This window comes from Meles meles, chromosome 16 (genome assembly GCF_922984935.1).
Source record: "Meles meles chromosome 16, mMelMel3.1 paternal haplotype, whole genome shotgun sequence".
Lineage (NCBI taxonomy): Eukaryota > Metazoa > Chordata > Mammalia > Carnivora > Mustelidae > Meles > Meles meles.
Genome location: NC_060081.1, coordinates 68,551,245 through 68,574,521, shown reverse-complemented (window position 1 = coordinate 68,574,521; position 23,277 = coordinate 68,551,245). Strand labels below are relative to the sequence as shown.

At 54.5% G+C, this 23,277-nt stretch overlaps 2 protein-coding genes across 3 annotated transcripts in view; both read right to left on the bottom strand.

Moving 5' to 3' along the window:
• Positions 1–9,097, bottom strand: part of SLC12A5 (solute carrier family 12 member 5) — a 37,369-nt gene extending 28,272 nt beyond the window's left edge. Inside the window, exon 1 of one of the 2 annotated variants that reach the window (XM_045981545.1) lies at positions 8,887–9,097. In XM_045981545.1, coding sequence (XP_045837501.1) covers positions 8,887–9,007 — 121 coding nt within the window. In that variant the 5' untranslated portion in view covers positions 9,008–9,097. Of the gene's footprint in view, positions 1–1,253; positions 1,656–8,886 lie in introns of those variants that run through there. The other variant, XM_045981546.1, reaches the window with a different exon arrangement.
• Positions 9,098–13,581: 4,484 nt separating this feature from the next.
• On the bottom strand, positions 13,582–20,763 carry MMP9 (matrix metallopeptidase 9). The gene is made up of 13 exons (XM_045980113.1): positions 20,604–20,763; positions 19,882–20,114; positions 19,373–19,521; positions 18,946–19,074; positions 18,687–18,860; positions 18,281–18,454; positions 17,717–17,893; positions 17,460–17,615; positions 16,372–16,642; positions 16,107–16,246; positions 15,641–15,791; positions 15,448–15,551; positions 13,582–13,896 (listed from the first exon to the last, which is right to left on the bottom strand). The coding sequence occupies exons 1-13, from the start codon at positions 20,739–20,741 to the stop codon at positions 13,778–13,780; spliced, it is 2,115 nt and encodes a 704-aa protein (XP_045836069.1). The 5' UTR covers positions 20,742–20,763; the 3' UTR covers positions 13,582–13,777.
• Between the last annotated feature and the right edge of the window lie 2,514 nt (positions 20,764–23,277).

The following is a 23,277-nucleotide window of genomic DNA, read 5'->3' as shown; positions in this document are numbered from 1 at the left end:
GGCTCCCAGTCCCTGGAAGACCCCGCTTTCAGTCCTTAGGTCTCTTTGGCCATCCCCTGGGGAGGTCTGCAAGAGTCTCAGCTCAGAGGGTCAAGCAATGCCCAGGGGAGCGTTTGAAGGCTCGGAGCGCAGACAACCGGAGCGGGAGGCGCGCTAGTGCGCAAGGGACGCAGCGCAGCTGGAGGGTGGGGGGTGGGGGCGGCTGACAGCCGTGATGGATGGCTGAGACCGCTGGGGGGCGGCGGGGGGCCTGGGAGCCCGAGGGGGTGGCTGGCCCCGAAGACCTCGGAGCAGGGAAACCGTGGAGGAGGGCGGCGGAAAGCAAGAGCGGCGAAAGGACTTGTTTCAAGCCCCTGGGCTCCTAGCGAGTCTCCGCACCCACCGCAGCGCGTCCGCAGTGTCCGCGCCGCGGCGCCGGGGATTCAGCTGCTGGGACCCCATTCCTGAGGCCTCACTGGGGAAGCTAGCAGAGCTGACTAGAAAGGCTCCCCCTTCCCCCGCCCTGGAAACCTCACTGTCATCCCAGGGTGCCAAGAGGAAGGGGAAAGAGGGAAGAAAGGGTGATCTTGCTTCCCGTCCTGAATAGGAACCCATGGGTACGCGAGAGGGAGAGGGAGATTCCGCAAAGTAGAGCCGAAAATCTCCGGAGGAGGTACGCTTCAGTCTGAGGTCGGACCTCGGGCAGCTTTGGGGGAGGGGGCCAGGATTGCACCAAGTGTCCCCTTAAGGAGACACCGCAGCCCGGACGGGGGCTGTCATATGGCTTCAACCCCCATGGGCACCTTCCCCCCACCTTTCAGCTGGAAGTCTGAGAGCGAGGGACTGCAGCAGACTGCACCCCCCCACCCCCTCCCCGCGCCGCCGGTCAACGCTCTGCGCCAGGACGCCGGGGTCCCTTCTTGGGGAAAGGAACCCTCCACCCGCCTGTCGAGGTCCACGTCAGCCCATTCTAGCTCTTCCATCCTCTTCCCACAGCCTCCCCCGCTTAGCTAACCCACGTCTGCCCCCGGGCTGTGGGCAACAGCAACACCTCGGGGGCCCCCAGCCCTGCCCCGGGCGCGGCGCATTCCAGCACCTCGGACAGCGCCTGGCGCATTCCAATGGAGCGGGGCTCCAGGCCGCCTTGGGCGCCCACCGCCCCGGTCAGTCCCAGCCTCTTCTCTGAAGGAGGCGGCCCCCGCTCTGCCTCTAACCCTAGAGCTGCCTCCTCTCCTCGCCGCCCCCTCCCTCGCCGCCCCCGGGCCGCTGCTTACCAGGGTTGGCTCCCCCATCACCGTCCTCGCAGTCCGTCAGGTTGTTTAGCATGGTGGCGGCGCGGCGCCGGGCCCGGGGATGGCTGCTCCGCCTCGCCCGCGCCCCTCTGCCCGCCTTCGCCGCTCTCTCGCTCGCTCTAGCTCTCTCTCGCTCTCCGCTCCACGGAGGAAGAAGCTGCAGTGCCCGCCCGCCCAGCGCACACACACTCGCACACGGACACACGCTCACACCCGCGCGCGCCCCCTCTCAGCGGCGGCGCTGCTCACCTCATCCCGTATGCAGGAGGCGTGAGCCACTGGCGGGGTTTTGGGGGGGAGAGAGAGGGAGGAAGAAGAGGAGACGAGGGGCGGGCAGAGCGCTGCTGGAGGCCCCCTCGCACGAAAACCGGGGGCTTGCACGGGTGGGATGGAGGGGTGCTGCGGGGGACGGGGCCTTGCCTCCCACGAGCAGACGCAGCTCCGCCCGCCCCCCACTCCCCGGCACAGGCGGGGCCGGCACGTGGGCAGGTGCCATCCCGCGCCCTAAAAATAACGGCAGGGAACTAGGTCGCGGCCGCGGGGAGGCGGCCCCGCAGTGGCTGCCTGGCTAGGGGTCTGGGGTGACCCTTAGGGGGAAGGCGAGAAGTACTGAGGCGGCGGGGGTGGGGCGCCATGGGATACTGGTCCCTAGGGAGCCTGTCTGCAAAGCTGGGGAGGCCAGCCCTAAAGAGAAGCGGAAAACCAGACCCTTTCCCAAATCGCTGTTCAGGAGGTTGGAACCCGGGTGTGTGTTGAGGCCAGAGCCCTTAACTGAAGCGCTGTGCCCCCACAAGGGTTCAGAATCACTGGGCTGGTCTGGCTCATCCTGTCTTAAAATGGGAAGAGTGGAACCTGAGGAGTTGCAGTGAACCCTTTCATTGTTCTTAGACTGAGTCCTAGCTTTTCGCCCCCAAGACAAATCCCAGGAGTCCACAGACAGGGACCCTCTGACTGTAGAATGACCCTGGGAAGATGTGATGAGGAGGAGAGAAGGCACCAGTGAGATTCCAGGGATGGCTGGCTCCCCACTGGGGATGGTGCAGCCCTGAGGGAGGGCAGGCTGGTAGGAGGCTGGCCAGGGACAGAGTGGGGGAGGGAGGAATGAGGCCGCCTGTTGGTTTGGGATCAGATTTTCTCCTGGGGCGGGAGTGTCTAATCCCCTAATCCAGGATTGCTTTCTGAGGATTCCAGAGCCAGCATGCTCTCTGTGTCCCTCCCCCTCCCCTGACACCAGTCCTCCAGAAGCTTGATTGTCCTGGGACCTCTCTGGGAGACCCCCTAGAATCCAGACTTGAGCCAGTGGTGGAGACATCTCAGGAAGAAGCATCAGAGGTTTGGACCCTTTGTGTCTCTGGAATATCTAAACATCCAGGATGAGAGCAGGGGAAATCCAAGGGGAAAGCATTTTCAGACTCACTCCTAGCCCCCAGCACTGGCCCTCTAAGTTTCAGGAGAGTTCCAGGGCTAGAGAGGATGACATCAATCATCTTATCTAATGGACAACTTTCATCTTACAGATGAAAAAGCTAAGGCCCAAAGAAGAGAAATGACAGCCTATGGACACACAATGCCAGTGAATGGCAGGATTTGGTCTACAATCAGTTCACTTTATTCTAGTCTTGTACTCTTCCTCAACATATATTCTTCCAAAATTTTGTCCTGTCTCCAACAGAAGGATAGAGTCAAACCAAACTGCGGAGCCGTCTCTCATTCTTGGCTACTAAAAGGGGTACAGGGAAAGGTGTGAGATGAGCTCTTTCCCTTTTCCTGTGGTCAGGCTTCAGAGGTGCAGGACTGAAGTGGCCCCTCGGCTTGCAACGGGAGGTAGGCCCAGCAGATCTTCAAGGGTCCTAAAAAGCCATCCACATGACTAGAGACCCCGTTCTGGGACATGACTTCAGAGCCACCGATAGGATCCGCCACTCAGAGTCCTTGCACACAATTATCAGTGGCTTCAGATCAGGTCAATCACCGTCTTTGGCAGCTGACTGGAAAGGGCTTCAGACGGATCCACCAATAACATATCATTGCCACTGGTTTTTGTGGGCGCTGGAAAGACTTGTTAGGATGGAGAGCTAGCTATTCAGACAAGGTATAAGAAGTGGTCTTCTTGGCTTTCCCGGGGAGAAAATCACACACACACACACACACACACACACACACACACAATCACCAAAAAAAAAAAAAGTGAGATGAGTTTGGATTGGTGACAGGGGTTAAAAGGATAGCAGGTGGATAGACCGTGTTCAGGAATTTCTAAGCACTCCATTACCCACACCCCGCACCGTCACCAGCACTAGCAGCAGCATTATGGTTTTCCACTATGCTGTAGAGACAGGTAACATAGCAAAGTGTGTAGCATGTTTGTCTGAGAAGTGCTGTGAAAGAAATTAAAGGCTGAGATTTTTGTTCAGCAATCTCAGATCTGGGATATTCCCCTGGAGGTATTTCCATTCATCTGTGGTCCAGAGCCCTGACTGCTCAGGGACTGAGCCCACCATCTAAATCCCAGGGGAGTACAGGTGAAGGCAGGAGTGATTCCTCTTCCCCTGGGGACACCATGTGCCAACCCTTGCCGGAGTTCCTTTCTCACAAGGCACTGGAATTCAAGACACAGTGAAGTTATCCTGTCCTCTGCCCCCAAATTCTGTGTATCCCTGAGAAAAAATAAGTTCCTCTTTCTGGGCTTCAGTATCTCCATCTGCAAAATGAAAGGGTTAGGTTGCATAAATCCAAGGGACTTCTTCCCACTCTGAAAGCTTAGGGCTCTCTCCATTTATCACAGACTAAAGCCATGGAGACCTCCCCGAGGAGCACAGACCAAGTAAGGAGATGGCCCCAAGGGGAGACCCTACCCTTTGGAATCCCACCCCTTACTTCTCAAGGAGCCTGGCCCCCATTCTGGCTTCAGACCAACCATCTACAGTGTGGCTTTGAGAAGACACCGTTGCAGGTAGCTGCTGCACTGTCAGCCTGGCCTTGGCCAGTAAGGTCACCAGCAAGGTGACCCTCAGCTCTGAGCCCTGAGAACACGGCTGCCAGCTTAGCATCCCAACTCCACTGAGAGCCCTAGGAAGATCTAGGGCTAGGGAAACTCTCTCATTCAAGCCACACAAGATGCAGAACTGGGAAGGGTCCTGTTTCTGAACTTTGAATTTCACCTCCGTCCCACTGTATGCTTTTCAGAGAGAAAAAAAAAAAATTCAGGGAAGCTGCCCAAGTCTCAGGATGTGGGAACTCGAAGAGACTTCATAAATTATTTTTGCCCCCCCCATTTATGGGAAAATGAGAGTCCAGATACAAATTTTCTTCATGGGGTGAACTTGCGGCAGACTGGGGACTAGAACCCGGATCCCTGACCTCCAGCCCCGGGCTCCATCCACTGAAGCTGGAGTCACCTGACTTCTTTCCACAGGAGGCAGGCACAGTATTCTTCCTTATGGCTCAGTCCCTATCCATCCTTATCTGCATATCATTACCCCCGTGACCTAACACAGCCACCCCAGCTCTGTCTTCCGGGAGCCAAGGCCCTGAACTCCTTCTTTCACTCCTCTCCCCAAACTACATGCCCGTCCTCTCAGTGAACTGATGAGTCCAGCACGCAGCACACCCCACACACACAGGGCTCGCCGCAGAGCACGTCAACCACCATCGTCTCCGTGGCAACCAGGGGCTTAATTAACAGGCTGCAGCCCTGTCACCATGGCAATGGCACCCCAACAGCCCCCCATTCCCCTACAGATTCAGCCCATCTTTCCCCTTTCTCAATCTGGACCCCCTTCTCAAGGCAGTCACCCCCCCTACCCCCACCCCACCTGGAGAGCTGGTGCCCGCAGATCGCTCTGGTTCATTGAGAAGAGGGGAGGGGAGATGAGGGGGATGAGAGAGAGAGAGAGAGAGAGAGAGAGAGAGAGAGAGAGAGAGAGCAGCCCGTTACCATGGCAACTGCAGCCTCGTTCATAACCAGTTTGTTGCCATGGAGATTCCCAGGGCTCACCTTGGGCTGAGGTACTGGGCAGTAAGGTTCTGAGTCCCAGCTTGAGAAGGGGGTAACTGGAGAACACCCTGAACAGGCTGGAGATCTCCAGATCAGATATTCATACCAGTAACTCAGTGTCATTCTTCCCAGTTTACAGATAGAGAGACTGAAACATGAGGTTTGGGTATGGGGGAAGCAGAGAACTTCACCCTTCTAGACCATCAAAGAATCCTAGCATTTTTACAGCTATCATGACCCTCAGATACCTTCCTGTTCACCTCCTCTGGACTACAGACGAGGAGACTGAGGCTCAGACAGGGAAACCAATGTGCTAAGGCAACACCACAGAACCCGAGCAAAGAGTGTGGATGGGCTATTTTGGGGTCTTGTTCCATCTCCCTAGTGTAAGTCAGCTCCTTCTCATTTGTGGGAACACATCTCAAATCCTGTTAGTCTTAATCCAGACCCATGTTTCTTTCCAGTGCCCCGTCTTGCTCCACCAGAAACTGAGGCACAGTGGAAAGTGGTATAATGGGGTATAAGGTATATCCCAAGTGGTATAGTGAGCAGGAATCGCTCAGAGTGGTAATACCCGGCCCCAGGTCCACTTCTGTCCAGCCAAGTCATCATCAACCTCCCCATAGTACAGAGGAGGCAACTGAGATACAAGGGCTGCTGCCCAGGGTTCGTGGTGGATTCAGGGCTCAGCTTCGGACTTGTATCTTTCACCCCCATCCATTGTCAGTTACATCCCTACTACGGTTGGTCAGTCCCCTGGCAGCAGGAGGCACTTCCAGGGGCAAATCCCGTGCCTTGGGTCCAGAATTAAAGACAGTGCTCCAGTGCACAAGTGAGCTGCCAAACCTCTCCCAACCCTTCCCCACTTTCCACAGGCTGCCATTTCTCCCCAGTGGGCCTGAGTGAGGACAACAGGTGGGGACCACATCTCCTTGGGGCCAGAGGGCTGACACAAGAACAGCTGCAGGAAAGATAGCGCCAGATTTCAGTTCCCCTAGGGTGCCCTTGTCTACTTCTCCATGCAGTGACCTACCAAGGAGGAAGGCCTGGAGGCACCTCTCAGGATGAAAGAGGTTAAAAGTGACCCAAATCATTCTCAAGAGGAAACTTATAGGGCGCCTGGGTGGCTCAGTTGGTTGGGCGACTGCCTTCGGCTCAGGTCATGATCCTGGAGTCCCGGGATCAAGTCCCACACCCCAGCTCCACGGGGAGTCTGCTTCTCCCTCTGACCTTCTCCTCGTTCATATTCTCTCTCACTGTCTCTCTCTCAAATAAATAAATAAAAATTTTTTTTAAAAAAAGAGGAAACATATAAACTCATGCACACAGGTACCCACCCCACAGGAATTCACACATGCCCATCAACACAGTAGAATGCAGTGACACATATAAGCACTGACTGCCCCACTGGTCATCAGAGCTCATGTGGGATGCTCCTCCCTCCAGACACACAAAGACACACGCACACTGCCTCTGCCGCATTCTAGATTCACATCCAGTTAGCACACACACCTGCACACCCCCAAACTGGGAGCCATATTTACTTCAACAGGCAGGAGCTTGGAAATGAGAATGGGAAGACGTGTCGATCACGTAGGAATGAGAGAGGGCCACCTTATTCTCAGGCAAGGGGATGGGGAATGGGAGGAGAGAAAGCAAGGGTAGGAGAAAGTAGGAGCTTGCAGCCACTCCCTCTCTGATCTGATGGACATTAAGCACCTACCAAGAGCCGGGCCATGGGCTTGGAACTCAGAACACTAAGATAAAAGGAAATGGTCCCTGCTTTTAAGTTGGAGGAGCCACACAAGTAAATAATTTCCATCCACTAGGACATGTCCTCTAATGGTGCGGTGGGTGGGCAGAAGAGGAATGACAGCCTCTGCCTGGAAGCAAGGAAAAGGGAGAAAGGTTTTCAGGAGAGGTGCAATGAGCCATAAGCTAGAGTGAGTAGGAGTTTCCCTGGCTAATGGAGGTGAGAAGATGAACACGGACAGGTATGTCCGGGAGCAAATGAGGAAAGAGTTTGAATGACAGACTACAGCATCGGTCTTTATCCTAAAAGCTATGGGGAGCTTGTGTGGAGGGTGGTTAGGACAGAATCCGAGGCAGGCAGACCAACGAGGAGGCTGTGGCTCTGACCTTGACCATGTGAGAAATGATGGAGGTTTGTACAGAGTGATGGTGACCAGAAGAAAGAGAAGACAGTTAGGATTAGTTTTGGGGGTGGGCCGGCCAATGCGTGAGGACCAACTAGATCCGGTGGGAAAAGAAAAGGAAACATTCAGAATAGCTCCTAGAGTTCTGACTTTTGAAACTCTAAGGATGGAAAGGACATTCATGAAAATGAGAAAAAATGAGAAAGGAGGCAGACAGTTTATGGGGAAATAGGAAGAATTGAAGGAGCCCAAGAAATCCAAATGGCCACGTCCAGGAGGCGGTTGGTTCAGGGGCTGGAGGCCTGAGGAAATCTAGGCCTCAGTTGGGTCATCTACACAACGCGGGATTTCGCCAAAGAACTCCCCCACCCCAAAAGGCCCCCTTCAGGGCTGTTGGTGCTTAGTTTCGCTGCAGAGTGAGCTCACCTGCGGCTCAGCAGCGACCCCTGGCGGCCCGGGGAGGCTCTTCCTCCTCCCCGTGCTGGGGCCACTCCAAGCAGATTCGCAGCGTTTCTTCCAGACCTGAGAGGCGCAGTGTCAGGAAGGGGACTCCTAACAAGTGCCCCCTGAGGAGAAGACTGTGGATGCATCCAGGATACTGATTCTTTACTGAAAGCTAGATGGATCCTTCACCTCCCCTCTTGTGTACCCTGACTGTAACTTCCATGGCAAGACCCAGCAATGGGTCCTCGAGGAGGACGCCCCTAAACCAGCCTGAGCTTGCTCCACCTAACCCTTTTCTGGAGCCGGAGCAGAGGGACTTAACTGGGTCCCCACGGGTCGGGACCGGAGACCCCCACAGAATCCTCCCAAGATCTAGCTGCTCAAAAGTAACGTATCTTGCTCGCGTCTCCTCCCCGGGATCCCCAGGCGCTGTCCGCGACGTCTCTCGGGAGGCCGAGGACCGGAAGATCCTCCAGGCCCCAAAAACCTCCTGAGCCAGCACCAGCCCCAGCGTCCCGGACTCATTTTACCTCCAGCACTTAACCCCACTCCATTCTCCTGGCTCGACCCCTTCCTCTCTGGTCCCGCCCTTTTCTGCCCCCAAACAGAGAGTCCTGCCTCTTCCCATTGCCTTTGGACCCACCCCTTAATCATATGGCCCTCCCCTTTCCCTGGTTTCACCTTCTTCCCTCTGGTCCCGCCCCCTACCCGAAATGACCCCGCCCCTTAAGTGCTCTCCAGTTCAGCCCTCGTTTGACCCTAGCCCCTCCATCACATGATCCTCCCCTTCGCCTATAGCCCCACCCCTTCCTTGTGCCCCGCCCACCTCGGATCTAGCCCCTCCCTTCACCATTTTCTGTCCGGCCTCCTTCTCTCCCGGCTAGGTCCTGCTCTTCTCCCTTCCCTAGCCCCTCCAACCCCGGCCCGGCCCCTTCCAAGAGAAGACCCGCCCACCATGGCCCCGCCTCTTCTCTCGCCCCGCCCCACTCCGGCAGGCCCCGCCCCCTGCGGCCTCTACCTTTGGCGTCTTCCCCAGAGAGGTGGCGGAGACCGGTTGCCGAATGCGGGTGGGACTCTAAGTCAGAGGTCCCGGCGGGCGCCGCGGGGGGCAGTGAGGTGACAGTGAACCTGCGGCTCATAGTGCGGAAAGGGACCCGGCAGCGGCGGTACGGGCCCAGATGGCACAAGTGTCTGCAGCCTGGCTCTAGCAGACAGAAAGAGCGGATTCCCCCCCTCCCGTCCGCCGCCCCCCATCGGGCGCGGCGCCGCGCAGGGTCCTAGTGCCCGCTGTGCTGAGCCTCAGAACGTGACCACCTCGCTCCAAGTCCCTGGGCTCTCAATTCCAGGAAGCGCCTGAGGATCCCACCTGCAGCTGAGAACTGTCCCTACACAAGGAGCCCCAGTGTGTGGCTCCTGGAGCCGGGGCCCGCTTCTGCCGGGATCTCCTAAACACCTAGGTTTTATTCACTCATTCATTCATTCAACGCAGTTTGATAGCTCTCCTGTGTTTCAGGCAACGGTACTTGGTACTGGGGACACAGCACTAACTGAGATCGTGTGGCTTCCTGCCCTGCTGTGGCTTAAATTCTAATGAGGAGTGAGGGGAGAAGGATTGTAAGTGAGCAAACGCATAGACAAGATGATTGGAGATTCTGGTACATGTTAAGGAGGAAAAAAATAGGGTCCAGGGATAATGACCAGGGGAAACGACTACTTTAGAGGGTGGTCTAAAAGATTGCTCCGAAGATGGGATACTTGAGCTGAAACCTCCCTGATGAGAAGGAGCCAGCTATGCAAAGATCTGGAGGAAGAGCTCTCTCTCCCGCAGAGAACACAGCAAGCGGAAAGGCCCTGGATGGAAAGGCAGCCTGGATTGTTCAGGGAGCAGCAAGAAGGCCAGCGTGTCTGGAAAAGGGTGAACAGAGGTAAGAGTGATAGGAGATGAGGGAGGGGAGGAGGGCAGATCATGTGGCCTCTTGAAGGCTTCAGAGAGGAGCCACTGGAAGTTTTTGAGCAGAGGAGGGATGTGATCTAACTTTTGTGTTAACAGGACCGCTCTGGCTGTTGCGTGAAGTCTCCAGACCAGGAATGGAAACTGGGAGTCTGGGGAAGTAGCTCCTGCAGAGCCCCAGGCGAGAGGTGGTAAAAGCCAGATGAGAGTGGTGGCAGCCATCCAATTCAAGGTATGTTTTGGAAGGAGAACGTACAGAACCTGTTGCTGAATTGAACATTGTGTGGGATGGAAAGAGGAGTCAAGAAGAACGCCTGGAAACTGTCGCACATTGCTGGTGAGAGCACAGATGGGAAGAGCCACTTTGGAAAATTGTTCGATCCTATCTGCTCAAGCCAAACATTCATATACCTGTCTTCCCAGCAATTCCACCCCGAGGTATGTGCCCTGCCAAAGCACTTGTATGAATAAGTAAGACTTAATACATTTGAATACACAGTATCCTACTTCTACTTATGCAATTTCTCAATACATTTCTAATTGCACCATTAATTGCTGTATGAGGTATACTAGGTATATGCCCCCAGAGAAATGGCTGCCCGTGTTCACCAAAAGACATTTACAAGAATGTTTATTGCAGCATTATTCATAATAGCCTCAAATGGGGAACTACCCAAATGCCCATTAACCATAAAATGAGTAAATAAAAAAAAATAAATGGATAAACAGTGGGATATTCACATAGTGGAAAGCTATAGTATGAATGCACAGTCTTTAATTCACAAACAATATTGATGAATATCAATGTAACCTTGAGCAGAAGAAACCAGATACGCGACTATATACTGTAAAATATTATTTAAAGTAAAAACTAGTCAAAATCTATCTAAGCTGTTAGAAATAATGGTGATAACTCTTAGGGTGGAGGGATAGCGATCGCAAGGGATCAGGAGAGGAGCTTTTAGGGTGCTATAATGTTTTGGGGTTTTTTGTTTTGTTTTGTTTTTTGTTTGTTTTTTTAATGGTTTTGATTTTTTGATCTGGATGTGGGTTACACAGTTGTGTTCAGTATGTGGAAATTTATTGAAATTTACACTTACAGCATGTGGCTTTGTCTTTATGTTTATTCTGTTAGAGCAATAGTTCTCAACTGGGGCTAGTGTTTCCCAACAGGGTATACCTACCAATGTTCAGGATATTTTTGATTGTCACAACTGGAGGGCGGTGTTCCTGACATCGAGTGGGGATAAGTCACATGTGCCATCTAGGCTAGCACCAATTCAGCCTGGCCATGAGCCAAGGATTCCACATTACCCCTCTGCACTGCCCCGCACACACATTGGGACCCAATGTGGGGAGAGGACTGACCCTGAGCCGGTCTGCCATCTATGCATGATCCCACTGCCCCCTGGAGGAAGATATCAAACATTCCTACAACATTTCCCACCACTGAAAAAACTATCTGGCCTGAAGTGTCCATAGTGTCCAGGTTGAGAAACTGTACTAGAATAAGAAGTTTAACCGATACCTAGATTTTAGGACTGATCAGGTTCTAAGACTGATTGAGAGCAGATGATGTCATCCTTTTTGAAGTAGTGATGATTGACAAAGAAGCACATTCAGCAGATGGATGCCAAGAGTTCAGCTGGACCTATTGGGTTGAGGAGCCTCTCAGGCACGTAAAGATCATGCAAGTCTCCCTTGAACATACAAGTCTGGAGCTCAGGGGAGAGGTTAAGGCTGGGCGTATAAACCACGGAGTCTTTAGTAGAGAGATATAAAGCTGTAAGTCTAGGCGAGATCACAGGGAAAGGATTCCCTGTGATTGAGCGCAAGGACATGCTATCATCTAGAGGTTAGAAAGATGAAGAATGGCATTTCTGTGTCAAAGAAGCTGAGAGATGTGTGGGATGAGCCCAGAGGGCCGTCACATCTGGCTGCAGGAAGTTCATAGGTGGCTTAGAAGAGAATGATCTCGGCAGTGTGGTGGGGTGGGAGTCAGGCTAGAAGTGGCTGCAGAGAGAATGGAAATTGAAGAAGTGGAGACTATACTTTGGAGAAGTTTTACCGTGGGTGGGGGTGAGAGGTAGAGAGATGGAACAGTGTTCAGAGAGAGACAAAGGTTCAGAGGGGCTTTCAACAAGCCCTATTAAGGAATGAGGGCATGCCCCGGGAATGGGTCATTCCTCAGCAGAAATGGTTGAGGCGGTTTGAATCCACCCAAAGGAAGCTCGGGAGGAAGTTCTCTGAGTCCCTCAAACTCCTGCTTGAGCCTGAGTCCAGAAGGCAATCAACATGCCTATCAGCTCTGCTTACCTGCCCCAACACTCCGGTCAAGTCCGTCTGGTGGGATCACATCCTTGCCTTTCATTCAGACCTTGTCTCGTTTAATCCAGACCACCATTCCCCTCAACCATTCAAGAATCCTTCTCTGCTTGGCTTCCATCTGCTTCCTAAAACCACACACCAGAGCCATCTGTCCTTCCCCCAAACACCCCCCTGCTTTTTCTCTTCTCCCCGCCTTTGCCCCAAGAGCTGGCAGTCGAGTCCCACTGCCAGCAGTCACCAGCTGTAGGACTTCCGCCGAGCTGTGTAATTCTGTGTGCCTCAGTTACCTCATCTGTAAAATGGGGGAAGGGAGTGATGACAACAATACCCATAAGGTTAGAGCAGTACCTGCCTCGTGGGGTTGTATTAAGGATTAGCGGTGTTGACACGCATAAAGCCCATGGCACAGTGTCTGGTACAGAGTCCGTGTTGGACTAACGGTAGCCATTCCCATCGTGTATATCATCCATATTCCATTAATCCGCTGCCTGACCTCTGTACACTTCGGATGTTGCCGTTCCTCGCTCTGTGAGCCATACTGCAATCAACGTGCCTGTATCTGTTGTTCTCTGTGCATGTGTGTGAGAGGTAGCGTAGGACTTTTCTAGGTGTAACGGTTTCTGGTAAATTACCCCCTAAGAAGACTGTTCTGCTTGAACAGAAGAAACTCTTGCTCATCTTTCCAGATTGAGTTCAAGTTCAGATGTCATCTTGGCTGAGAAATGTTCCCTGACTTCAACCATGACAGAATCACATGTCACTACAGAATCATATATACGCACCATGTTCTAGAGAAAAGGGCCACACGCTGCAAACCCTCCAAGTGTGATTCCCACCCCCACCGGACAAAAAATCATGGTAACTGAGCGGGACTCTTTGGAGACTGAACCTGGAGTCTGCATTTTTTTTTTAAAGATTTTATTTATTTGACAGAGATCATAAGTAGGGAGAGAGGCAGGCAGAGAGAGAGAGAGAGGAGGAAGCAGGCTCCCTGCCAAGCAGAGAGCCCAACGCGGGGCTCGGTCCTAGGACCCTGGGATCATGACCTGAGCGAAAGGCAGAGGCTTTAACCCACTGAGCCACCCAGGCGCCCCTGGAGTCTGCATTTTAAGCAAGTTCTGAGGGCACGCTTATGTACCTAAAGTTGGAAGACCCCAAGAGGTCCTTGAGGACAGAAACATAGTCCAGCTCATCTCTCCTTTCCCAGTACCCAGCACAATGCCTAGCTCCACTCAGGAGCTTGATAAATGTTTGATGAATGAATAATAGGTTGGCCATTTCCCCAGCTGTAAAATAGAAGTAATCACATTATATCTTCCTAATAGGGAGAATGAATGTTAATATTTATGAAGTGCTTAGGACACTATCTGGCACAGAGTAAGCTCTCTGTCTGTTACATGCATACTCACATACATACATAAAGAAATCTCCTCCTCAAGGTTAAAGAATCCAAGTTTATTAAAAACATTCCAGCAAAAAAGGAAGGTGGAAAGAGAGGGCCCAGCCCACCTTGACTCTTCCGTGTCCTCCAGAACAAACCCACCAGTTCGTATCCGGCAAACTGGCTCCTTTGCCGTTGGGATGGTCCCCCTAGGATCTTCTCTGCAGTGCCGAAGTGGGATGGGAAGCCCTAATCCTCGGGGCACTGCAGGAAGTCAAAGGTCACGTAGCCCACTTCGTCCACCTGGTTCTCCTCATGCCGTGAATTCACACGCCAGTAGAAACGGTCCTGGCAGAAGTGGGCTTTCCCTGCGGGGGAAAGGCAAGTACAAGAGAGGTGATGCCCACCCTCCCACAGACACATACAGAAACAGCAGCAAGATTTTTACCACCATCCCTCTTGCCCATTCTAGATCTTTCCAAGCTTTTCCTAGGACGCCTCCATCTCCCCCCACAGAGATGTCAGAGGGCAGAAAACCTCAGCGTCCAATGTTTGGCACCGAGCCTGGCACACAGTAGGTGCTCAGAACAATTCGTTCGACATTCATTCATTCAGTCATTCATTTCATTGAATATTTATAGTGCTCAGCACCGTTAGGGGCACTGGGGGATGGAACAGAGACAAAAATGCAGGCACAATTCTCAATTCTGCACAGCTCACACTCCCATGGGATAAGAGAGATGATTAACAAGCAAAATGTAAGTAAATGAGACTGTGACAATGTAGAAAGCTATGAAGGAAATAAAAACAAGGGGCACCTGGGTGGCTCCGTGGGTTAAGCCTCTGCCTTTGGCTGGGGTCATGATCTCAGGGTCCTGGAATCGAGCCCCGCATCGGGCTCTCAGCTCAGCAGGGAGCCTGCTTCCCCCTCTCTCTCTGCCTGCCTCTCTGCCTACTTGTGAACTCTGTCTGTGTCAAATAAATAAATAAAATCTTTTTTAAAAAAAGAAAGAGAAAGAAAGGAATACAAGCCAGTGAATAACTCATGAGGGCCGGGGAAGGCCTGTTTGAAAATAGAGCGGAAGGGTAAAAGGGAGGCAGAGGGAGCACGTGGGAGCACAGCAGGGGTAGTGGCAGACAGAGTGAGAGGTAGGCTCCCTGCTGAGCAAGGAGCCCATGTGGGACTAAATCCTGGAATCATGACCTGAGTGGAAGGCAGACGCTTAACCAGCTGAGCCACCCAGGTGTCCCAGTAGTTTCTCCGACTTTGGAACGGGTCTGGAATGGCCCCCAAGACCATGACCCTTGGCTCCTAACCACTCCCTACTCCTAGAGAACATCTTGATGGTGCAGTATTGCTTGGACCAGGATATTTGCAAAGGAGATGGTGAGAAGTGAGTATTTTGGTAGTAGAGTCAACAGAACTTGTCAACCGACTGCATGCGAGTGGTGAGGAAGAGAAAACAAGTATAACTCCAGCTATCATCCCCATTTTACCCAGGGGAAAGCTGAGGCTCCGGGAGCAGCAGTGACTTGCCCAAAAACACAGTTATGGATTGCCTTTTTTTTTTTTTTAATCACTGTATCTCCCGTGTCAGAACGGCGCCTGGCATATTATAGGCACTTGACAAATATTGTCATATAAAGGAATGAGCCTCCATGCAAACCACGTGTCCCTCCCGCCCGCCCCCTACTGTGGGGGAAAGAGCTTCCAGCCAGGGGCGTAGGAAATCTGGGTTGTAGTTCTGGTTGTTCCCTTGTGTCCCTTTATGATCTGGGAAAGGTCCCTGCCTCTAGAGGGAACTTCATCTGTGCTGGGGATTTTTTTTTTCCTCCCCCAGAATTTGACCAATCATCTGAGGCCGACTAGCGTGGGACACGGGGCGGGGCGGGACCCGACCGCGGTCTGCAGCCCTCACCTTGGTACTGAAAGACGTTGTGCGAGTTCAAGGGCACCCCGGGGAACACCTGCTCCACTGAGCCGAGGCTCTTGGGATCGACGGTCTGCGCCTTCACGTCGAAACTGCAGAAGTGGGGAAGAGACAGGTGCTGAGCCGAGGGACGGCAGATGGCGCCCAGGGTCCCCCTGCCGGCGGTGGCCGTGACTCTCACCTCCAGAAGCGCTGCCAGCTGAACAGCAGCACCTTCCCCCCGCCTTGCGGGAGGGCCCCAGTGACTTGGGCCACCTCGGGGCCCAGGCCCAGCTTGTCCAGACGCCTCGGGCCTAGCACCGACGCTCCTGTGTACACCCACACTTGGCGCCCTGCAGGGGAGAAGAGTCACATCAGTCTGGGGGCAGGGAGTGGACACACATTGTCCTTGAATGTCAAGAGGAAGAAGCCAGCGAGGCCTTTCTGCGCCCGACGTGCCCGCAGTCTTGGGGCCCACGGAGCCGAACCGCTCGGTAGGACCATGCAAGGAGACGGTGAAGAGCGGCTAAATGGCACCCGCCAGAAGGGGGCGCCTTTTCCTAATCCGCGGGAAAAATTTCGCGGATTACTCTCGGTCTCTTGATCCTCCTAGATTGGCGAGGATGTGGATGACGGGGACGGGGGAGAGGAAAAAGGAGGAGACTAACCAGAGAAGAAGAAAATCTTCTTGGTGAGCGGGTCCTCGAAGACGGAGTCCAGCTTGCGGGGCAGCGCAGGCCACGAGTCAGTGATAAGGAAAGGGCCCTGCACCCGGCGCCCCTTGCCCTTGGAGAATCGCCAGTACTTCCTGGGCACGAGAAAAGGGACCAGTGAGGGCACTGAACTTTGAACCGAAGGCCAGTAGCCAGAGAGGGGCAGGCAGGTCCCTCCTCTCAAGTCCCCTCCCCCAGCCACACACCCCTGCCCCCTTACCCATCCTTGAACAAATGCAGACGGCTCCTGATCTCTGCGATGGCGTCGAAGAAGTTCACTTTGCACATATCCTCTGCCGGGTCGAAAGTCACTGTAGTGGTCTCCAAAGGGCCAGCAGTGGGGGGGCCTGTAGGGCCAGCTGCAGGGGGGCCTGTGGGGCCAGTAGTAGGGCGCTCCGAGGGGCGGGTAGTGGGAGGCCCGGTAGGGCAGACGGTTGGTGGGGCGGTGGGCCGGACGGTTGGAGGCCCTGGTTCAGGGTCCTGGCGAGATCCTAGAAAGAGACAGCTGTTGAGATACCCTCTACTGTGTGCACGTCGGTGCTGGTATAATATACGCAGCCCCAAACCCCATGAATGAGGCCCCTGGCACTCCCTCTCCTCACTTTGGGTGTTGGACCTGCATTCCTGCAACGCTGATAGGCTGATTCCCATCCCACCCCCCCACCCCGTACATTCACCTTTCATTCCAGTTACTCTGTCCAATCCCTGGGCTGTGTTGGGCCCTGAGTGGGCCCTATGAACCCAAGACATGGAGGAGCTCTCCCTCCCCCTCCAGGCTGGTGGGAAAGAAGTGTGTTCTGGGCACTCAGTGCTAAAAGCTTTATAAACTCACATTAGTTCATTTGACTTTTTTTTTTTAAGGCAAGTACATTCTTTAATATCTCCATTTTTAAGTGAGAGAATAATACTAATGATCATAAGTGATAACAATAAAATATTCAACACTTATATGGTGGCTACTATATGTCAGGCATTATTCTAACTCACTTAAACCTCCTCACAACCCTATGAGGCAGATACCATTATTAGCCCCATTTCACGGGTGAGAAGTAACATCCATGGTCACCTAGCCAGGAAGTGGCTGGACTGGCATTTGAACCCACGTCTGTCTCAGTCTAGAGTCTGGGCTCTTTATCCCCATCTCCAAACACTGACCAGGCAGCAACTGGCCCCACTGGCCCCAGGCTTTCCCACAGATTAAGTGTTGAGGTCTCGACTGCCCCCTCCCCTACCATTTCCCCATTCTGGGTACAGTCACAAAGCCCAGCCTGCTCTCTGCCCCCCCCCCATCCCTGCTCCAAGCCTCACCGTACAGATACTGGATGCCCTTCACATCATCCTCATGCAGTGGGGGTCCCTCGGTGAAGCTGTACATGGGGTACATGAGCGCTTCTGGCACCGATGAGTGATCTAAGCCCAGAGCGTGGCCGAACTCATGGGCGGCCACAAGGAACAGGCTGTATCCTGGAGGAAAGAAGTCTCTGAGATAGGAGTCCTGGGCGAACCTCCCAACCCTGGCCATCCCTCCCCCAAAACCTCTGCCCGCACCCCTGATCCCTGCTCACCTTGGTCCGGGCAGAAGCCCCACTTCTTGTCTCTGTCGAAGTTAGAGGTGGTGGCGCACCAGAGGTTCCCATCTCCGCGGCCCTCCCTGGTGCAGGTCGAGTACTCCTTGCCCAGGAAGATGAAGGGGAAGACACACGGCTCCCCCGCCGAGTTGCCCCCGGTCGCCGTGGAGTCGACTGGAGAGACAAAGGGCCTTGGGTGAGCCAGGTGAGTGGGCCCAGTAAGGGACCAGGTGCGGGCCAAACAGGGAGCTAGACAATCCTGGGGTCCTATTTTAAAAGCCTAGGGGAGGCTGGAGACGTAGCGGACTAGGTGGTGGGCGGGGCCTGGGGACCGGAGACTAGGGGAGAAGCAGCAGGCTAGGCTAATAGGCCAAGACACCGGGATGCGGGGGCCGGCTCGTGGACCTCAGGGGGAGGGGCTATGATGGTGGACAGGGACGCCGCGATCCTGAGGCCCAACGAAGAGGGGAGAGAGAAGCCAATGGGTAGAGGAGCCACGTTTCCGGGACCAATGCGGAGCTAGGGGGCGAGGCTTGAATCCGGTAGGTGGGGTCCAGGTACCTCGGGTCGGGCAGAAGCCGTAGAGTTTGTCCTGGTCGTAGTTGGCCGTGGTGGCGCACCAGCGGTAGCCGTCCGAGCGACCGTCAGTGGTGCAGGTGGAGTAAGATTTGCCCTCGAAGGTGAATGGAAACACGCAGGGCTTGCCGTCCCCATTGCCGTCCCGGGTGAAGAGTCCTGGGGAGGCCCACACGATGACCCGAAGGTGTCATGAGTTTATTGACCCTCACACCCTCTGTGTGCTCCTTCCCTCCTCTCCCCATTTCACAGACGAGAAACTGAGCCCAGAGAGCAAGAGAGTGACTTGCCGGCCGCACAGCACTAGTGGCAGAGCCCGGATTAAAACCAAGGGTTCTGGCCCCTCGAGGGTGGTGGGCGCCGCTCAACCCCGCCACGACCCCGCACTCACTCTCGCTGGGACAGAAGCCGAACCGGCGGTCGGTGTCATAGTCGGCCGTGGTGCTGCACCAGGCCGCGTTGTCGGAGCGGCCGTCCGTGGTGCAGGCGGAGTAGGAGCGGCCCTCGAAGGTGAAGGGGAAGTGGCAGGGGGCGCCATCTGAGTTTCCGAAGTAGGTGGGAACCACTGTAGGAGGAGAGGGACAGGGTCAGGGCGCCGGGCCATGAAGAGAAGAGAAGGAAATGGAGGCCAGGGAGGCTCAGGATCTCACCGACGCCCTTGCCCAGGGACCACAACTCTTCATCGTCGAAGTGGGCGTCTCCCTGAATGCCCTGGCCGGGAGGAAAGGCGTGTGCCAGGAGCCCGTCCTTGCCATCGAAGGGGTACCCATCTCCGTGCTCTGGAGAAGCAGGTGGAGAAGAAGGGAGTTAGCCGAGTGCAGTTGTGCAGCTGGCGCGCTGTCCAAGGGCGCTGCAACGAATGTGGGCTGAGATCGCGCCTCCGAGCAGCTGTCCGAGCCTCGCGTCCCCACGCTGTGCCGCGTCGGGCAGGAGGGGGCGCATAAGGGCCAGCGGCGGGCAGAGCTGCGGGGACAAGCGAGACTAAGCCGGGTCCAGCGCCCGCTCTATTCTCTCGTGGTCCTCCCTCCGCTGTCCCCGTCCAAGCCCCTCCTGGCTTTCCCCTTCTCGCGTTCTCACCCCTAACACCAAACTGAATGATGATGTCGGCTTCGGGGCCGTACACCCGGGTGAAGGTGAGGGGCGTCACTGCGCTCCAGAGCGCGAAGGCGCGGGCGAAGGCGTCGTCGGTCACGTCGCGCGGCAAGTCTTCGGAGTAGTTTTGGATCCTGCAGGGGGGAGGCGGGAGGACAGAGGTCAGAAGTGAGGCCGGAGCCGGTCCAGTAGCGACAGCTGGTGTCTCAGCGACCTCAATAAAGCACAAGGCTCCCTGCGTTCCAGGCTTTCATCTACAAAGCACTTTCAGACGCATTTTTCTCCTGGGACGCTCACAGTGGCCCGAGCAGGAGGACTCAGGATTGCGTGCGAGACCCATTTTTCTGAAGGAGAAACAGGGGCGCCGAGGTGGAGACACTTGCCCGGAGCTGCACGTTTAAACCCAGTGTTCGGGCTAAGGACGAGATCGCAGCCGGTGCGGGGTCTGGCCCTCCCGTCCCCCTCCTCCGCCTCCGCGGGGCCCGGCGGCGCACCAGTAAGTGATGTCCTGGTGGTGCCACTTGAGGTCTCCCTCAAAGGTCTGGAACCTGCCAAGGTCCGGGACGCCGCAGCGCGGGGTCCGCATGGCCTCCAGGGTGGTTTTGTCCAGCTCTCCAGTCTCGGGCAGAGACAGGCGCCTCTGGAGAAGCCGCAGCGCGGGACCCAGGGACTGCTCTTTGTCGTTCATCTCGCCCACGAGAGTGTAGCCATAGCGAAACAGATATTCCTGGCAGGGGAGAAGAGACAGAGATAGTCCAGAGCCCTGACTTTCTCTACCCTCCCCTGCCTGGATTCCATCTGTCCAGGCACTCGGACTAGCAACTACCCAGGACTTGGTACCCTGGATACCAGTGCTGGTGCCCACCCACCAACTCCCTTCCCTGTAGACATCCTCGGCTCCTTCCCGCCCCTGGAGACCCCTAGCCCGTACCTGCCTCAGGGCCCCCTAGCATTTACCACTGTGCACCCCCAGCACCTGCCCACTCCAGAACCCTCCATCATGTCCCATTGCCCACCTCGGAAACCCTTATTAGCCATTCCTACCTTCACTGTCCAGAGCCTCCACAGGACCTCCAGGACCTGATCCTGGACACCTCTATTCTCCAGACATGCCCATCACCCCCAACTTGCCCCGACGTTATCTCCTCTGAGCCCCCATGGCCTCCCTGTGACTCCTGGCCAGCCTTCCCAACTCCATACTCTGATGTTAGCCTACCTGTGCTAGCTGCTTGTCAGTGAGATTAGCTCTCCAGTCTCCCGGGAAAACCACCAGGGTGGGCTGGTGTGGTCTGGGAGCCGCAGAGCAGCAGCCCAGCACCAGGAGCACCAGGACCAGGGGCTGCCTGGGGCTCATGGTGAGCGTGGTGGTGTCTAGCTTCGTGGTGGTGTCTAGCTTCAAGCCGTCCCCGTGGGGGCTTTAAGAAGGCGCTATTAACTGAATCAGTAACCCCGCCCCGCCCCTCGCTGGCAGGCGGGGGCGCTGACTCAGGGGATGGGGTGTGTTGGGGTGGAGGGGGCAGCCTCAGCATGAGAAGGCAAAGAAAGGGCTTACACCACCACCTCTGCCCCCTGTCCACAGTTCCCAATGCCGAGTCAGGCAGGACCCCAGACCCACAGGAAACCACAGGCCCATAGGGGAAGGGTTGGGTTTTGCAAACTGCAGAGCTTGTGGGAACTGAATGAAAGCCAGGGAGGGAGCTGAGCCTTGGAGGACTCCCTGAGCTCACCACCTGAAGGCCCCGAGTGGTCAGCCCAAAGGAAGGGAATGGAGGAGTCCCCAGGGCGTCTTCCTGAACCCAGTGATCCCCCTTCCTGGTCAGACCCCATCCATGAGACCCTTCCCACACTGCTAGACTCTGTCTTCTTTTCTCTTCACTGGAAGCATTTCTTGGCAGCTTCCTCTCCCTGCCCCGCCTTGGGGCAGAAAGAGTGGGCTCTGCTAGGCAGGAATTGGGGAATTCCGCCACTGCAACCCTTGTCTTGCACAGGCTGAATCTTTCAGGATAGTCAAGGGGGAAGTTTATGGCATCTGGAAGCCAGCAGACAGGCTTCACTCTCCTCCTTCAGGGCCTCCGGCAAATGTCCTACCACTCTGAATCTGCTTCCTCAGCTGTGAAAAAAGGGCCCTTTGTCCCTAAATTGATGTGAGGATAAAATGAGATCAAACACAGAAAATGCTTACTAAAGGTTGGTACAAGTCGTCAGTAATGGCCGTGGTTTGCTTTTTTTTTTTTTTTTTAAAGTTTAAATCCTTAGAATTAGTGTTTTGTAACTTCTTTAGTGGTCAATTAACCCTCGGTCAATTTTGTTATTAAATTTTTATTGGTGCTTTAAGGGGTCTTTTTTTTTTTTTTTAAAGATTTTATTTATTTATTTGACAGAGAGAGAGGCAGCGGGATAGAGAACACGAGCAGGAAGAGTGGGAGAGGGAGAAGCAGGCTTCCCACAGAGCAGGGAGCCTGATATGGGGCTCGATCCCAGAACCCTGGGATCATGACCTGAGCCCAAGCAGTTGCTTAACAACTGAGCCACCCAGGTGTCCCCCGTGGTTTGCTTTTAATTACCTGGGCCCGAGACTGTGATTCCAACTTGGAATCAGGAGACTGGGGTTTGGGGTTCTAATCCGCCTTGTGACCTACAACAAATGCCTTCTGATCTCTCTGGGTTTGGGGCTCTTCAACGCAAAACCAGGGAGAGGGGGTGATGGGGAGCTGTTCAGTCCTCCAGCCCCTTCCCCACCAGGTACAAGCTCTAGCCCCAGATTTTAGCCATATGCCTTCCTCCCTGTCCTCTTCCCCCTGCCAGCCCCTCTGGCATCACTTGGGGAAGGTAACATAACAACCCAAGAAGCTAGATTTAAAGGGCTCACTATATGCCAGTCATTTTCTTTTTTAAGATTTTATTTATGTATTTATTTAAGATTTTATTTATTTATTTATTTGAGAATGAGAGAGAGTGTGAGAGAGCATGAGAAGGGAGAGGGTCAGAGGGAGAAGCAGACTCCCTGCCAAGCAGGGAGCCCGATGCGGGACTCGACCCCGGGACTCCAGGATCATGACTGAGTCAAAGGCAGTCGCTTAACCAACTGAGCCACCCAGGTGCCCAGATTTTATTTATGTGAGGGGCACCTGGGTGGTTCAGTGGGTTAAAGCCTCTGCCTTCGGCTCAGGTCATGATTCCAGGGTCCTGGGATTGAGCCCCGCATCGGGCTCCCTGCTCAGCGGGGAGCCTGCTTCCTCCTCTCTCTCTGCCTGCCTCTCTGCCTACTTGTGATCTCTGTCTGTCAAATAAATAAATAAAATCTTAAAAAAAAAAGATTTTATTTATTTGAGAGAGAGAACATGAGCAAGGGGAGGGGCAGAAGGAGAGGGAGAGGGACAGGCAGACGCCTCGCTGAGCCTGGAACTCGTTGATGACTGGGTCCTAGGACTTGAGGCGAAGTCAGACGCCAAACCGACTGAGCCACCCAGGCACCCCTGCTGGGCACTTTCTAAGCTTATCTAATAAATGAATCTGTGAGACAAAGACATTTCGTTTCCTGTATAGGAAAATTGAAGCTCTAGAGTTTACTAATTAATGAGCATCGGCTTTAGAGTCAGTGGCTCTGGTGTTTTGTCCCTGCTCTGTCATGGCTCGGCTGTGTCGCCTTGGGCAAGTCACTTCACCTGGGAGCCATCATAATCAGGCATTTCTTGAGACTCACCGTGTGGAGTACTGTGAGAACTTCCATGTATGCATCTCATTTCATCCCCACCACCATCTGGGTGGTGTATTTAAAGAGTACCCCTCCTGTTTTTAGAGGAGGACCCCGAGGCTCAGAGCAGTCAAGGAACTTGCCTATGACCACACAGTGAGTTAATTCACAGGACCAGGACTCAAGCCTAGGGCTA